General features: G+C 38.0%; 1 protein-coding gene across 1 annotated transcript in view; it reads left to right on the top strand.

Moving 5' to 3' along the window:
* Window positions 1–4,856, top strand: part of LOC100758324 (ankyrin repeat domain-containing protein 26) — a 75,330-nt gene extending 70,474 nt beyond the window's left edge. The window contains exons 19-21 of the mRNA XM_035447070.1: window positions 823–1,042; window positions 3,385–3,599; window positions 4,586–4,856. Of these exons, the coding sequence (XP_035302961.1) occupies window positions 823–1,042; window positions 3,385–3,599; window positions 4,586–4,856 (706 nt within the window). The remainder of the gene's footprint in view (window positions 1–822; window positions 1,043–3,384; window positions 3,600–4,585) is intronic.
* Window positions 4,857–16,727: the final 11,871 nt, after the last annotated feature.

Genomic DNA, 16,727 nt, shown 5'->3' with positions numbered 1-16,727 from the left:
GACATGGGATTTGCTGTCTCAGAAGCCACTTTCCTTCCTTTTAATTCCTGTTACAATCAAGGAAGTTATCACAGACATCATCTCACACAGACCTTGGCTGATACAAATATTTCTAATAACACCATCAAAAATCTTCCAGGAGAGCCATTCCAATAGGTAGCATTTTAACCTGCTAAACCACAGACCAGTGACAGCTATTTCCCTGCCTCTTACATTGTTTTTCTTTTTAGTTTAGAATGCAGCAATACAATTATTCCCAGCTCAATTCTAACTCACAACTGTACACATTACTTATCTGATGTACACATTTACACATTTTTCTATTCTTTTTGGTGTAGCAAATGTACACATTTACAGTGTTCAGACATTGTTTAGTAGGAAAATTCATTTTTTGTACATAATGAGCTGAACGGCCAATAGCCAGGCAGGGAAGGATAGGCAGGGCTGGCAGTCAGAGAGAATAAACAGGAAGAGAAATCTGGGAAGAGGAATCAAGGTATGAAAGAAAGGAGGAGTCTAGGACTTCAGGGGCCAGACACCCAGCTACACAGCAAGCCACGGGACAAGAAAGCAAGCTATACAGAAACAGAGAAAGATAAAAGCCCAGAGGCAAAAGCTAGACAGGATAATTTAAGTTAAGAAAAGTTGGCAAGAAACAAGCCAAGCTGAGGCTGAGCATTCATAAGTAATAAATGTGTACACAAATGTACACATTTACAGTGTTCAGACATTGTTTAGTAGGAAAATTCTTTTTTTTTTTGTCATTTTTAAGTTCTCTATAGGAAAAATGAGATGCTAACGTTTTCTTTGTGATCTTCACAGGTCCAAGGACAGGCAAGAGGAAGCCATGAGGAAGATCTTTAAGAAAATGGAGCCTTATAGTTCTGCACCAAACATGAGCACAACCAGCCCTGCTCCAGGGTTTGCAGTTGAGCTTCTCAACAATGGTTGGGAACACAGCAGTTTTGTGGGAAGAGAACCCTTGATCCAAAGCTCAAGGCCACAGCCCTTTGCCGAGAGTTTGGCAAGCTTCCTAAACAGGGTGAATTATGCTGTACATTTTTCTTTAGTTTCAAATAATCTGATATAATTATGTTCTTAATTTGGTGGCACACTGAGTTAAATTAATTTATTCATCTTTAATTAATCTCAACAATTTTGTGTTAATGAAGAAAGAGAACCAATTTTATACATTTTAAAAATCCTTCGAGATGGCATTTTCAACAAATAGCCATGTCTTAATTTGAGTCATTAGATATGTTTATTATGACACAGATTTTCACAGGCATTTGGAAATTAAATCTTATAAAACTTGTATTGTTTCCTATCATTCTGGGTAAACTTTGAAAGAGATTTGCTCCGATTTTAAGTGGTTTTGTTAGGTCTCTCATTCATAGTAAACTTAGAGTCTTCTGCCAGCATCATAAAATTCACATCTGAATATATAAAATCTCATTTGGATGTTTAGAATTTAAAGGAATCCGAGATGGATACTTTTTGTGAAAGACTTGCTACACCAAAAAGAATAGAAAAATGACCTTCATTGCTGTCTTATTTCATGTATATTGATATCAATTTTGTTCAATATCATTATTGCTACACAATTGTATTATAAAAGTAATTTTCTTAATCAAATGTTTCAAATTGGCATAATCAAGTAATTTTTGTCTTTCGTCCTGGTTTTTACTTGGACTGGTGGCTCAGATCACAGTGATATAAAAAGTCTTAAAATCACAACCAATATGGAAATGTGAATTCTGCTTCTGCTATTCACAATCTCATGGATATACTTTCTCATATCCTCTGGAATTATGAGATGAATCTTGCCACCTAAGCATATAATTAAAGTATCTCTTTTAGGAATGCAATTCATTTTTATTAATAGTTATGTATATTTCTTCTGATATTCACTGTGACAAACATCTCTGATATATTTATTACTAGGTATTTTGAATTTGTAAGAATTTCTTTTATTTAAGTCTTTAATTTAATTTAATTTTTTATAAAACAATCTTTGTTTTTATTTTACATACCAGTCTTCTTCCTCAGGAGTTCTGTTGACTAGTGGCTTTCTGTTGCTTCTCATTAGCATTGTCATTATTAAGTAACTCTTAGTTATTTGGGCTTCTTCAAAAGAAATTAATTTCTGTGAAGCTCTACTCTGTATCTTTTCAAATCCATCATTTGACCATTTATTTCAATTATGCAAAATTTAGCAGATTAAACAATATCCACTTTGTTTCACAATCTCCAGTTTGAGAAAATCTTAACAAGGATGAATAGGTCCTCTATTCTCAGATGATGTTTGGCTAGGACAGGTTGGAAGGATAGGAGGCTGATGTCCTTGACCCCTAACTTGTCTAATGGTTCTGGGTTCTGGAAAGAGCTTCCTTTCAGTAGGGTGGTGGAATGCTCGTGTGGAAACACCTAGGCTTTCCTTCTTGACTGATGTCCTCACAGCATGGAGATAAGACTAATGTAAAACACTTTATAAACTACTGGAAGTCAAGGCATCACTTTTGCAACATTCTGTTCATTAGAAGCAAGCTCAAGATTTTCCTAGATTCTGTCATTTGTGGAAGGAATATTTAAAATGATAGTTGCTAAAACGAATAATCCTTCCATTCAAAATTAGGCTCATTTGCACTCAACCCTATTAAACAATCAGTCGATATGGATGAAGCCAACTATTATTTACAAACTTAAAACCACTTCCTGTTCACTGTAAGGGCTGTGAGGAAGACAGAGAGGGCAGGTCACACTGTGCTGACTTGGTTGCTATGGAAGGAGCTCACTCTCAAAGGAAATGCTTCAGTTCATTTTGACCCCAGCTCAGTTATCATTTCTTCCCAGAGGTGATTCTTCTCAGTCAACCCTCTGCCAATGTTCCTGTGGCTGCTATGTAAGGACAGTTTCCTTTCCTATTACTTTTTGCATCATTTTGCTCCATCGGCCTTTACAAACTTCATGTCAGTCTTTCTGAAGCACTTTGATTTTATATTCTGAGTCCAGAGAACAACATACTCTGAAAATGGTTTCAACTTAAGTTATTCTCTCTCTACATTCTTAACCCATTCTATAATTTCCCCCCAAATATCTACTTCCATGACAATAACATGAGAGTGATTCAATAATATAGAATTTACCACCAATGACTCAGAGCTTAACACCACACACAGACACAAATATATACACAGAATCCTAGATCTGGTTTTGATGTTTTTATTTTGAATCAAATGTAGAGAATATTGTTGATAAATATTTTAAGGCTATCTTTTTCACATATTTAAACATTGAGAATCATTGACTTGAAACTACAGGAACCAAACACATACATTTATTGTTATTACAACTTTAAATACATGTGTTTTAAATTTCTTTCAGGAAAGAGAAGAAAATCAACAAACTTTTGATGACAGAAGAGGAAAACATAAAGCTTCATACATGAGGCCACAGGAACCCAAAATTACAAACCTGAAGCCCAAACACCCAGAAGAATTAGCTCATCAAACCTCACATAAAGCTGAACCAAATCAATATGAGGAACTCTATCTTGAAATGATAGAAATGACAAAGTCATTATCTCATGAACAGCTAAAGTAAGTTAAAATATATTTATATATCCTATGTATGTGACATATTATATAAAATTATTTGTTACATAAGATTATATTACATAAAATTATTTCTGTTCCATAAGATTATATTATATTTATATTATATAAAAATTATCTAAATACAAATATGTATTTATATATAAAATATTTTATACATATATATGGGGAAAGAAAGCTAATGATAATAATTTGTATATGGAGAGTAATTGTCAGTGAAAGACATTCAAAAGTTTCTAATGATGTGAAATCAAGCTAGATTATGGAAAATAACGTTTATAACAGGGTAAATTTTGAAACATTTACCCAAAGTAGTTTCTATTATTTTCCAAGTTTGGGTTGCATGGCATTTCTCTCCATGGTATCCTTGTACTATGTCTTTCATATAATCATACTGTTGTAAAATTGTAGATCAGAATACCCATGAATTTTTAAATTAGTAGTTTAACTATTGTTTGAGTATGACACCCAAGCTCAGGGATCAAGTAGTGCCAGTGCTACACACCTGGGCCACATTGCCGTACTGTGTAAACTGACTTTTAACTGGGTTCCTTGGTGTTGCCACTGCGGGATTTGGAGGGATAGCTTTCCTAAGATTTTCTGTGCTGTGTGAACTCAAGTTGCAATGTAGGAGAAGGTTAACAGGAAGGTGAAGAAAACATAATTTAAAAGTGGTTAAACAATAAAATCTTCCAGGAGAGCCATTCCAGTGGGTAGAAGTTTAACTTGCTAAACCACAGACCAGTGACAGCCATTTCCCTGCCTCACGCATTGATTTTTTTTTTTTAGTTTGGAATGCAGAAATACAATTATTCCCAGCTCAATTTTAAATAATAACTGCATACATTACTTATCTAACACATATATAGTGTTCTTGTTTGGTGGGGAATTCCATTTACGTTTTTGCCCTTTTTCCAGAGTCCTTCATGGGGAAAATGAGATGGTAATGTTTTCCTTTGTGATCTTCACAGGTCTAAGGACAGGCAAGACGAGGCCATGAGGAAAAACTTTGAGAAAACAGAGCTTTATCGTTCTGCACCAAACACATACATGACAAGCCCTGTTCAGGGGGTTGCTGCTGGCCATCCCCACAGCAGTCAGGAACATGGCGGAAACTTCATTCAAGGAGAACCCTTCGTCACAGGCTCAAGTCCATGGCACTTTGTGGAGAGTCTAGATAACTACCTGTGCAGGGTCAGCTACGCTATACATTTTGATTATGGTTTCAGACATCTGCTATAATTCTTATTTTTAATTTGTTAATATAATTATACATAACAAATTAATCACACAATTTTTATTAACATAAAAGGAAAGCCATTTGTATACATTTTTGAATCCTCAGAGTTTTCACTTTCAGCAATAACCTTTTCTTAATTTTGGTCAATTTATGTAACTACTAAAACATACTGAACTTCTTTAAAGGCTATACTGAAATTAATTTTAGAAACTAGTATTTTTTTTTTCTGTGGTTACAGGCCGACTTTGAAAAGGATTGGCTCAACTCTTAAGTAACTTTGACTAAGCTCAAGTTCATGGTAGCCTTACAATTATTCCTCCATTCCTCTAGAATCCCAAGTTTGACATCTAAACACTTACTCTTGGGTGGATGCTTCAAATTTAAAGGAAGCCAAGAGGAATATTTCTTTGTGAAGGATATATACCTACAAAATCAAAGAAAATGAAGAATATAGCCTTAATTTATGTTTTAATTACCTTGTGATGATTTCCGTTTGCTGCACCCTATTATATTATCATTAAGGTTATCTCCTTAGGCCTGACATGAGGTTTCAAAGTGCACTTCATTAAGCTGTTGTACCTTGCTCTCACACGAGGGGCCGGGAGCTAGGATTGCAGTTATGTAATGCCCTTCAATTCTTCCTTAAAGATATGAATTCTCTCTCTCCTATCCACAACGCAGGTATGATTCCATGCCATCTCCATATCCTTTGTAGTTGTGATAGAAAGCTTTTCATCTAAACACACGGAAAGCTTTCTTAAGATTACAACTTATTTTTATTATTTTTCTAGTTATTCATTCATGCAAACAATGAAATAGTTATTTTAAGAAACTTAACATTTGTTACAATTTCTTAGATAAAGGTTTCCTTAACCATCCATATTTATTAAAAATGGTTGCAACCATCACATAGCATGTCACTTGCATAGTATGTAAGAAAACATGTTGACCCAGTTTGAGACAATTTTTGATCTAGGGTGATTTGTAAGAGCAAAATATAGATTTGCAGAAAATATAAAAAAATAGTTTATTTTACTATGTATATCCTGTTATTAAAACACCCATTTCAGTCAGTAAAAATGATCCCTATTTTTCAGGATCTTCTCAACGTCAAAAATATCATAGACTCCTATACTAGGACCTCAACTCTCTTAACCAGCTGAAACCTTTAAAAATGATAGAGGAGAAAAAAGTCTAAGATTTCCTAATAAATTTTGCAAATTCCAGGAGGGAAAAAATAAACAAACATACCAACACTTCGGTTAGATCCCAAGTGGACGAAATTTTTTTCATTGTTTTGGTACCTGCACCTGGAAATGAAACTTGATGAAGGCTGGGCAGCACGGGGGTGCCAACCCAGTGCCCAGGGGTTGCTCCTCGGGACCTGATTAATTCTTAACGCCACAGAGAAGAATTTCAGGATTAGTCAGAAAGCCGGACAGAAAGGAATGGCTGCAGTTGTTAACTAAGCAGAAAGCCCAGCACACCAAGGAGAGGAGAGCCAAACTTAGAAGAGGAATGCACCTGCATGCCTTGACCGTAACTGTGATTTGGACCTTGAGGCTACTGAAGCAACCACTAGGTTTAGATATTAGGGAGAGTGAGTGTTGCCAGACTCCCTTTTCTTGCTCATCTCTTTAAACAGTGCTTTAAATCACTCCCTCACATTTCACAACTAAGTGAGGAAATGTGATCAATCTAGCGGGAAGGTAGCAAAGTTTCCAGTAAAGCACTGATTGTTTTCCTTTTACCACAGTCGTGAAGAAACAAAATTCAAGTCTCACTGGTGACTCAAGCTTATATTTCTCCTACTATTCAAAGTAAATTTGTTGACGAAATTTTTGGTCATAATCCAGATGGCAGAGCATTTTAAATATTTTTTCCAGCAGCATAGTTTCACATGTCGATATGACAACAGTAGTTTCTTCTTTTGGGTATTTAATGTTTTGAAAATTGGATCACACAGAACATGTTGAATTATTAATTACCTGAAGGTAGAAAGTTGAGTGTCTCTCTAAAGTAAAATCCATTAAAGTGAAAAATCAGATTATATTTTCTTTAAAGGCATACTTTTGCTAAGAATCACAAAGTAATTCATTTGGAATAAAGTAATAGCTAAGTGGATTAATCTTTGTACTGAAATAATGAAGCCACATCCCTGAAATGGTATGTAAAAATAGGCAAATGTTAATCATAGTTTTTATTCAAAGTGACCTCAGCAACATTCCACATGTAATCTACTCCTCTAAATTTGAAAGTCATCACTCCAAGAACAGGAGGTCCCTACAAGGATTAATCAAAGGTCACATTTTCCCTTTCTAATTTTATATGTTTTTAATTAGCATGGAAACTGTTAAGTCTCCTTTTGGCATTTTCAAGCATAACTTATTTCTGGTGACAACTCCCCCAACCCTTCCATCCATCTCTTGTACCTATCCACCCGAAATAGTAAAGGCCACATTTTTTGAGTATCATTCCTATAATAATATTTCTTGTTTAACAGAAATCTTATAAATATTATTTGAATTCTTGCAGACATGGCAGCATTTGTATCATGACCACTACAAGAGAAGTCAAAGATGTGTTACCAAAACGCACAGATGAAGTTTAATCAGTTCTGAAATAAATTATCATTAAGTGATAAACGGCTTCAATTCCCTTTGCTCAGCTAATTCTACATTCAATATTTTTGTTGCATACATAAAATTAAAGATGTGAAAATGTGAGTTTGTAATTACTCTTCATTTATTAATTTGTCGACCTTTATACCCTTCCTGGTTAATTATTTGTGAGGGAGTTTGCCACCACAGGAAGAGAAACGAAGGGGTAAACAGTCCTGGATTGCCCGGCCCCACCCCGCCCTAGAATCCCTAGGAGAGCATCCGCAATCTTCGAAATCTTCGCCCTTCACACTCCACTGTTCCTCCTTATTTCTGGGCTCCTGGGCAGGTGAAGGAATGCTAAGTTGAGGTGCCCTGCATGTGACTGGTGACAAAGACAATGGCACTCCTGTTTCCTGCAGCTGCCTGGGAACTGCTGGATAGGGTTTGCAGAATTGAGAGACCCAGAGGGAGAGGTAAGTCCTTCCGCCACTTCCACCAGCCTAGTACCTTCTGTCCAGAAACCCAAAGTGGATTGGTTAGCCAGGGCCCCCGTGCCCTATGGCAGGCACTTGAGACTGCAATAGGTGGTGGAGAAATCAGAACGTGTTGAGAAGTCTGTGGCCTCAGCCTCCTGGAGAATTACACCACTTCTGGTAACCTGTGTGACTATCCTTCAAGGAGTAAAAAGTAGACATTCTATAAATGAAATAGGAAAAGATAATTACACCCCATCCAAGGCCCAACCCAAACCTCCTGATGTAGTAGTTAATCACTGTCACTTGGAAACAGCGGATCTGTGGCCTGAATAAATAAATACGATTGTAGAAATTATACCTGGATTACAGACATATTTAATTGAAAGATTTAATGCCTGAACTAACTGATGTTTTTTATAGCCATGTAAAGAATATTGAAATAGAAAAAATATAAAACTGCTGCTTGGATTTAAATAATGGGCAATATAAAATTAATTACTTTTATTCTGAGTTGCTCCAAAATTGCTCTTATACCCCAGGGAAAAGTTACTGTTCTTTCAGAGCTAAGAAGGCTGTTTTCCTGCATGGTTCCATGGATTCCCATTTTTCCCCTGCTTTCTCAGCAAACAGCAAACAATAAACTTGCATTATTAGATTCACACTCTATGTTTAGTTTTAAAACAGAACAGATCTCTATGATGACTTTAGATTTGAAAGATCCAAAGAACAATGACATAATAGAAACATCTATTAAATAGTCTCTTGTAGAAATGAGGGGTTAATGCATATGTGATGTGTATTCAGAATGTAGATGATAAAGGTCTGTAATGTATATGTTAAGATCCCCTAAAAGTAGCATAAGACAATCGGGAAACTAATGACAAAATAGCTAAACTGTGAAATTAACAGTAGGTGGGAAGCTAGATTTATAAGGTTGGCTGTGAGTGATCATGTTATTAAGGGTAAGACAGATGGCAGTATTCAGCCTAGGATTATGGTTCAGGGATGGATTCCTTCATAAATTGAGTAGGCAGAGTGATTGTGAAGAAGTCAAGCTGTGTGCTATCATGAAAGCTGTCACCCCCATGTAGCAGCTTCATGATGGTTGAGCTAAAATTGCAAAAATGCAATGTGCTTTATGTCTAATTAGAATATGTAAATAGGGGCCTTAAGTTCATTGTAAATGAATATACCCCATGATAACTATGCCTCCTAGAGACAAAGAAAATGATGAAAAAAAAAAGGGGTGGGGAAAGGGCCCAGGCCCAGCACAGGAAGATTTGGTAGACTTTGCAGAACCCCTGTTGAGGGCCCTACCCTGCCTGGGGAGTGGTGATTTGATGGGGGGGGAGGGGAGGTGTAGTTGGGGGGGAGGAGAAATGGGGTGAGGGGAAGGAGAGGGAGAAGGGACTTACATGTGAAACAAGCCTGTTCCCTAACTTGAATTAATAAAAATAAATAAAAAATAAAATGATGAGCTGTTGTTTCTGTTAATTTAACAAGATAGTAATTCATATCATTCCAGAATCTCCTAACTTCAGCAAGATGGCCCCTAAAAGTTATAGAAGAGAACCATACATAATAATTTAACAATGAGTGCTATGATGCCTGTGGATTACAACAAGTTTGATCACAAATTAGTTAATGGTGTTCATTGATGTATTATGATTAGAAAATTAACAGTTCCTGGAGTGTTTTCAGCATAATTTGATGTTGCAGGTAGGGGAGAAATCCAACAAAATAATACAATATAAAATATATTTCCATGTTTAGGTGTTTAGATTAGTTGCTTCATCAAGCAATAATTAAGATAGAATTGAATGGTGTTTCCTAAGACATTAAACTGATAAGTTACTGCAGAAAAGATAGTACTGATTTGTGACATTTCTCGTAAGCAGTTTCTTTAGATAGATAATGTGGGCTTGATGTAAGCTAAATGGAAGAAATCATGTGGTTAATCTTAGAAAAAAGTAAAACGAAAAGTTGGGGCTACTTTCATTAAGTTCTCAAAGACAGAGTGGATTGTAAGGCTAATTATTAAGATCTGGAGAACTATTCAAACCATAGAGGTTTTTGAATACCATGTTAAATCAATATAGAAGTAGCTAACATGACTTTAGCATATGACTAAGGTTTTAAACATAATGTATTCCATACAAATGAGATGCTGTTACAAGTAGTGTTAATCCTATAGCTGCATGTCAGGACACTCAAACTAAAACCATGGGAACTATACTAATAATGTATGATGGAAAGTTAAGGTAACTATGACTTCTATAATAACAGACACAATAGTATATCCTAAGCATAGGATAGTAAGGATAAGGAGAGTTCAGTACATTAGGGTACATGAAAGGAATGTATAATAAGGGAAATTGAAGGCATTTTTGGTAACTGGAAATTCATAATTTAATGAGTAAAATTACATTTTAAAATTGCCATATTATTCAATTTATTGTAATTATAAAAATTCGTTTAACAGGAAAAACATGAGAATTCAAAATTAGGATTGGTGCTAAAGTCATAATTAGGTTTAGTTTGTGGGGTTCAGGAAATGGAGTGTTGAGAAGCAACTGAATTTCTAGGATTTTCACTGTGGGGAATCCTGTCCAGGGTCTGCAGGTGGACTGAATCCATCCCTGAAGACCCAGGCACTGTGACTCTGCTGAGATCCCTGGGCTATTCTTGCCCCCACTGAGTGCAGAGGTAAGCTGCTTTGGCTCCTGCCTTGGGCCCAGTTTCTTCCTGCCCACTCTGAGAAATCTGGCCCCAGGGTCTGCAGACTGACTGAATTGGTCCCTGGAGACACAGAGGCCTTGACTCTGCTGAGATCACTGGGCTACTCCACCCTCAGGCAGTGCAGAGTGTAGAGAGTGCAGAGGTGAACTTCTTTGGCCCCTGACTTGGGCCCAACTTCTGCCTGCCCAATCTGGGAACTCCTACCCAGGGGTCTGCAGGCAGGTTGACTTGGTTCCTGAGGACCAAGCAACCCAGAGTTGGCTGACATCTTTGTGCCAGTTCTGCTCTCGCCCATCTGGAAACTGAGTGCCTTAGACCTGCCTGCACCCACCTTGAGACCCATCAGAGTATCAAGCCAATTGCACCCACCTGAAGAGAACTCTGGACCCATACATACCAGGAAAGGAAATGACACCACCTGCACCCACTGGAAGAAGAGACGGGAAGACAACAATTTAAGAACACATCCAACAACAGGAAAACCAAAATGATACCACCAGAGTCTAGAGGCTCTACACCAGCAAGACTTGAACATCCCAACACAGAAGAAGCAGAAGATAGCAACCTTAAAAACAACTTCATGCAGATGATAGAGACCATAAGACAGGAAATCAGAAAATCCTTCAGAGAAATGGAAGAAAAAATGAACCAAAAGATGCAAGAAATCAAGGAAAATCAAGAAAGCCAAGAAAATACAATTAAACAGCTGAAGGAAACAGTTCAGGACCTGAAAACTGAAATAGAGACAATAAAGAAAACAAAAACTGAGGGAAATCTGGAAGTGGGAAAGCTGAATAAACAATCAGGAACCACAGATACAAGCATAACCAACAGAATACAAGAGATGGAAGACAGAATCTCAGATGCTGAAGATAAACTAGAGGAAATAAATTCATCAAGCAAAGAAAATCTTAAGTCCAACAAATCCTTAACACAAAATATACAGGAAATATGGGACACAGTGAAAAGACCAAACCCAAGGATAATAGGTATAGAAAGTGAAGAAACCCAACTCAAAGGTGCAGAAAACATATTCAACAAAATCATAGAAGAAAACTTTCCCAACCTAAAGAAAGACATGCCAATAAAAGTACAAGAAGCCTACAGAACACCAAATAGAGTGGACCACAAAAGAATAATAATTAAAACACCAAACATACAGAATAAAGAAAGGATATTAAGAGCAGCAAAGAAAAAGGGCCAAGTAACATATAAAGGCAAACCTATCAGAATTACACCGTACTTCTCCATGGAAACTCTGAAAGCCAGAAGAACCTGGATAGATATTCTACCAACTTTGAGAGAACACGCATGACAGCCCAGACTACTATACCCAGCAAAGCTTTCAATCACCATAAATGGAGAAAACAAGTTATTCCACAACAAAACCAGATTTAAACAATATGTAACATCTAATCCAGTCCTACAGAAAGTACTGGAAGGAAAACTCCAACCTAAGTAAATTAACTACACTCACAAAAACATAGACAATAGATAATCCCACTTTACAAAAACCCAAAAGAAAAAGCAGGGTAAATCCACATACAATACCATAACCAACAACAGATCAAAAACAAACAAGAAAAGAATAAACACTCAATGGACATTAATTTCCCTCAATACTAATGGTCTTAACTCGCTTATAAAAAGACACAGGCTAACAGATTGAATATGAAGACAGAATCCATCCTTCTGCTGCATACAAGAAACACACCTCAAATTCAAAGACAGACATTACCTCAGAGAAAAGGTTGGGATAAGATACTCCAATCAAATGGACCCAAGAAATGAGCTGGGGTAGCTATCCTAGTATCTAACAAGTTAAACTTCAAACTAAAATCAATCAAAAGAGAAGAAGAAGGTCATTTCATATTCATCACAGGAAAAATCCATCAGGAAGAAGTCTCAATTCTAAACATCTATGCCCCAAATACAAAGGCACCAACATTCATAAAAGAAATATTATTAAAACTCAAATCACAAATAAGACCTCACACAGTTATAGTGGGAGACTTCAACACCCCACTCTCACCACTGGACATGACCACCAGACAGAAACTTAACAAAGAGACAAAGGAACTAACAGAAGTTATGACCCAATAGGGATAACAGACATCTATAGAACATTCCATCCAAACAAAAGAATATACCTTCTTTTCAGCATCACATGGAATCTTCTCAAAAATTGACCACATACTTGGCAACATAGCAAACCTCAACAGGTACAAAACAATTGGAATAATCCCCTGTGTCTTATCAGACCACCACACTTTAAAGTTAGAATTCAAAAACAACACAAATTGCAGAAAACCTACCAACTCATGAAAATTAAACAACACGCAATTGTACCATTCCTGGGTCAAGAAATAAAGAAGGAAAGAAAGAAAGAAAGAAAGAAAGAAAGAAAGAAAGAGAGAGAGAGAGAGAGAGAGAGAGAGAGAGAGAGAGAAGGAAGGAAGGAAGGAAGGAAGGAAGGAAGGAAGAAAGAAAGAAAGAAAGAAAGAAAGAAAGAAAAAAGAAAGAAATTAGAGACTTCCTAGAATTCGGTGAAAATGAAGACACTGTTGTGACCTCATGACCCAGCATGTCTCAGCCTTAACCCATGAGGTTCGGCCTGAGTGGGGGGTGTGTGGACCTGGAAACTCCTAGCAACCCAGCGGCGATAAAGACCAAACACAGGAATCTTGTCATCTTTAGAGAGTACTCAGTTCCATATTGTAGAACTAGAGTCATTTCTTTATTTTCCATCTTTACGACTGTTTCTTAACCATCCTGCCATTACCATGAGGGAACCATCTCTCTCTTTCTCCTCTCCTCTGGTCGGTTTTCTAACTCCTGTCTAACCCTAACTCCTGTCCTCCCTAGTCACTCACACACCTCTGGTCCCCCTGCCCAGATGCAGGCCTATTCAGATGCTTAGGGACATAGAGATGAAAATTAGGAGGCATATTACCCTGAGGCCATGGTAAACAACAGTAGCCTTACTGGCATTAACAATACAATAGTGGGCCAGAGCTTTCCATTGTTCCTTGTTTACTGAAGCTGGAGGCTAAGCCCCAAAATATTTCATAACAGAATTATTTGGTCCCCCACAAGACACAACATATCCAAACTTATGGGACACTTTGAAATCAGTACTGTAAGACCTCCAAAAACTCAAGTATCCGGGGTCCCAGGCCACGTTCGCGGTCACCCCAATCACCAGGCGGATTCGAGAGCTTGCTGCAAACTGCACGAGGCTTTATTGTAATTTAACAAGCTAACCCCATGTTAGCTCGGGTCTTTCACCCACCCGGCATGGCGGATGGCTAGAAAAGACGGCTCCTAGGGGCTCCCGAAAGATCTTATAGGGCAGCGTAAGGGGAGTGTCTAGGGGTACGCACAGGCTCACGATTGGTGTGCCTCCAGGCTTGGAGGGCTTGCCCTGTGTTGATTGGTCAACTGGTTGTTATGGCCCATAGGCCCTCCCAGGGTGGTTGCTATGCTTTGTGCATCATTGCTGTGCGCTTGTCCGTAAAGCACAGCACCACCAGCTAACTTCTGATTGGTTCCTTGTCACGAGACAGGCATCTGACTTTCTAGTGACTAACTTCTGATGGGTTCCTTGTCACGAGACAGGCATCTGACTTCTAAGTGACCAAGGCAGGTTTATGGCAAGCACGTGTTCGGCTGTTATGGCTGCCGAAAGGGAAGCTGGTCCCTTTAGTACTAAGAGGAAAGTTCATAGCTGTAAGTGCTCACATGAAGAAACTAGAGAATACTCACACCAGAGAGTTGACATCACAGCTGAAAGCTCTAGAACAAATGGAAGCAAATTCACCCTGGAGGAGTAGACTCCAGGAAATAATCAAACTGAGGGCAGAAATCAATAAAATCAAAACAAAGAAAACAATTCAAAGAATCAATGTAACAAAGAGTTGGTTCTTGGAGAAAATCAACAAGATAGACAAACCTTTATCCAAAAACTAACCAAAAAGCAGAGAACATGCAAATTAACAAAATCAGAAATGAAAAGGGGGACATAACAAGGGAAACTGAGGAAATCCAGAGAATCTTCAGGTCATACTTTGAAAACATGTACTCCACAAAATTGGAAAATTTAAAGGAAATGTGCAATTTTCTGGACAGATACCACTTACCAAAATTAAATCAAGAACAGATAAGCAACTTAAACAGACCTATAACCTCTAAGGAAATAGAAGCAGTCATCAAAAGTCTCCCCCCCCCAAAAAAAAAAAAGCCCAGGAGCAGATAGCTTCACTGCAGAATTCTACCAGAAATGCAAAAAAGAGCTAATACTAATACTCCTCAAATTGTTCCACACAATAGAAGCAGAAGGTTCATTATCAAACTCTTTTTACCAGGCTACAATTACATTGGTACCCAATGTTATTCATTTGTTTAAAAAGAATAGAAATGCTGAGACAGACATATTGACTATAAGTTTATTATAAGGCCCGGCAGAATGGGGAGACTAAGAAGAGGAACATAGAGAGACAGAGAGAGCATAGGTGGGAGACAGAGTAGAGAGAAAGCAGAGACAAAACAGAGCCGGGAAACAGAGAGAGGGAAATAGAGAGAGGGAACAGAGAGCATAAATGGGCAGGGACTTGTCTTTTAAAGGGGTCCTCTGCACCTGCGTGCAGACTTAGTTCCCATGGAACCTTGGGCTGACGAGGGTACTGCCTGTTCCACCAGGTAACAGGGGCAGGCCAGCATAATGCCTGAACCTTTCATTCCCACCTCTACTTATTATTAAAAAGGTGGGGTATTAGACATGGCAGGTTAAGGAATAAGGGTGTTGAATTCTCAAGACTGCTTCCTGCTGACATGGGGGGTGTTGACCATCTTTGGGGGACCCGAGGTTGGGGTGCTGCCACGTCCTGGGGTAGCTGGTTGTTTCATTGCAGTCCAGGCTGTATGGAACTCCCTGGCGCCTCTTAGACCTGGCAAGATATTGGCAGAGCAGAAGACAAGGTTGAGTTTAGAAAAACAAATTTTCTTAGGTCCTGTCACTTGAGGGGAAGATTGTAAGATGAGGGAGGGGTTCCCGAGGAGTCCTAACATAAGGGAAGGGAGTCCTGGGACCAGGGAAAGATTGAATAACTGGAGTGAATCTGACCTGTTGGTTTGGATCCAATTCAGCTCCCTGGAACTTACAAGAGTTCTTAGAGTTTGTGGAAACATAAGTATTAGACACATTAGCAGCATATTTACGTTAGAAGCAACTTGGCTAAAAGCATTACCATTTTAAAACAGACAGATTTTTTTTAGGACAATGAAAAGCATCTTAATCTTGACTTTGTAGTTATGATCCTATAGTGGTATTGGTAAACTTTATTATGAACAGTAGCATGAGAAATAGAGAAATCAGGAACATATTTCATTCTTTTACACTTTTCTATCTTCACATAGATAAACCCTAAAATACCTGTTCCTGGAATCTGTTTTGCTTTAAGCCGGCAAGACTACCAGTCGTCAAAAGCATCAGAGTTCTTGAGAAGGATAAGATTTTACCTGAATCAATGATTAAAGAATAACAGAGACTTGCCAGCAGGCTGCATGGACAGCCACCCCCAAGGTCCTCCATCCATAGAAGTGGGCTGCAGGACACCTGCCTTCTTGCTGATAGCATGTGACCTGTGGATTAGACTATAGGAAGACTCGCCTACCGTTGTCCCAAGCAACGAGGGGAAAGTCGATTCCACTGTCATCTTGTCCATGGTCTGGAATACTTTGTACCAGTTGAGATGAATGGCAGGGTTGCTCAGTGACCAGCCTTGTCACTGACTGAGATGAAGCTTCTTCAGTGTCCATCAGTCTTCTCGGAGGAAATGGGGTGGGGCCAGCAGCTGGCCTATCTCTCTGTTATAAAAAGCTTTTTAACAAAACATTTTAAATGCCATATTCTCTAGATCTCTGAGCATTTGAGGGCTGTCTGTTTAGTATCTCAACAGTTAAAAGTTTGCCTTTAGTTAGAGAAAAATCCCTTTTTGTAATAAAAGCTGTACCTTTGTAAACGGCTTATAGGATAGGCTGAGTGGTATAAATATTT

Source organism: Cricetulus griseus, chromosome 6 (assembly GCF_003668045.3).
Source record: "Cricetulus griseus strain 17A/GY chromosome 6, alternate assembly CriGri-PICRH-1.0, whole genome shotgun sequence".
NCBI classification, from domain to species: Eukaryota; Metazoa; Chordata; class Mammalia; order Rodentia; family Cricetidae; genus Cricetulus; species Cricetulus griseus.
This window is presented reverse-complemented; position numbering and strand designations above follow the sequence as displayed.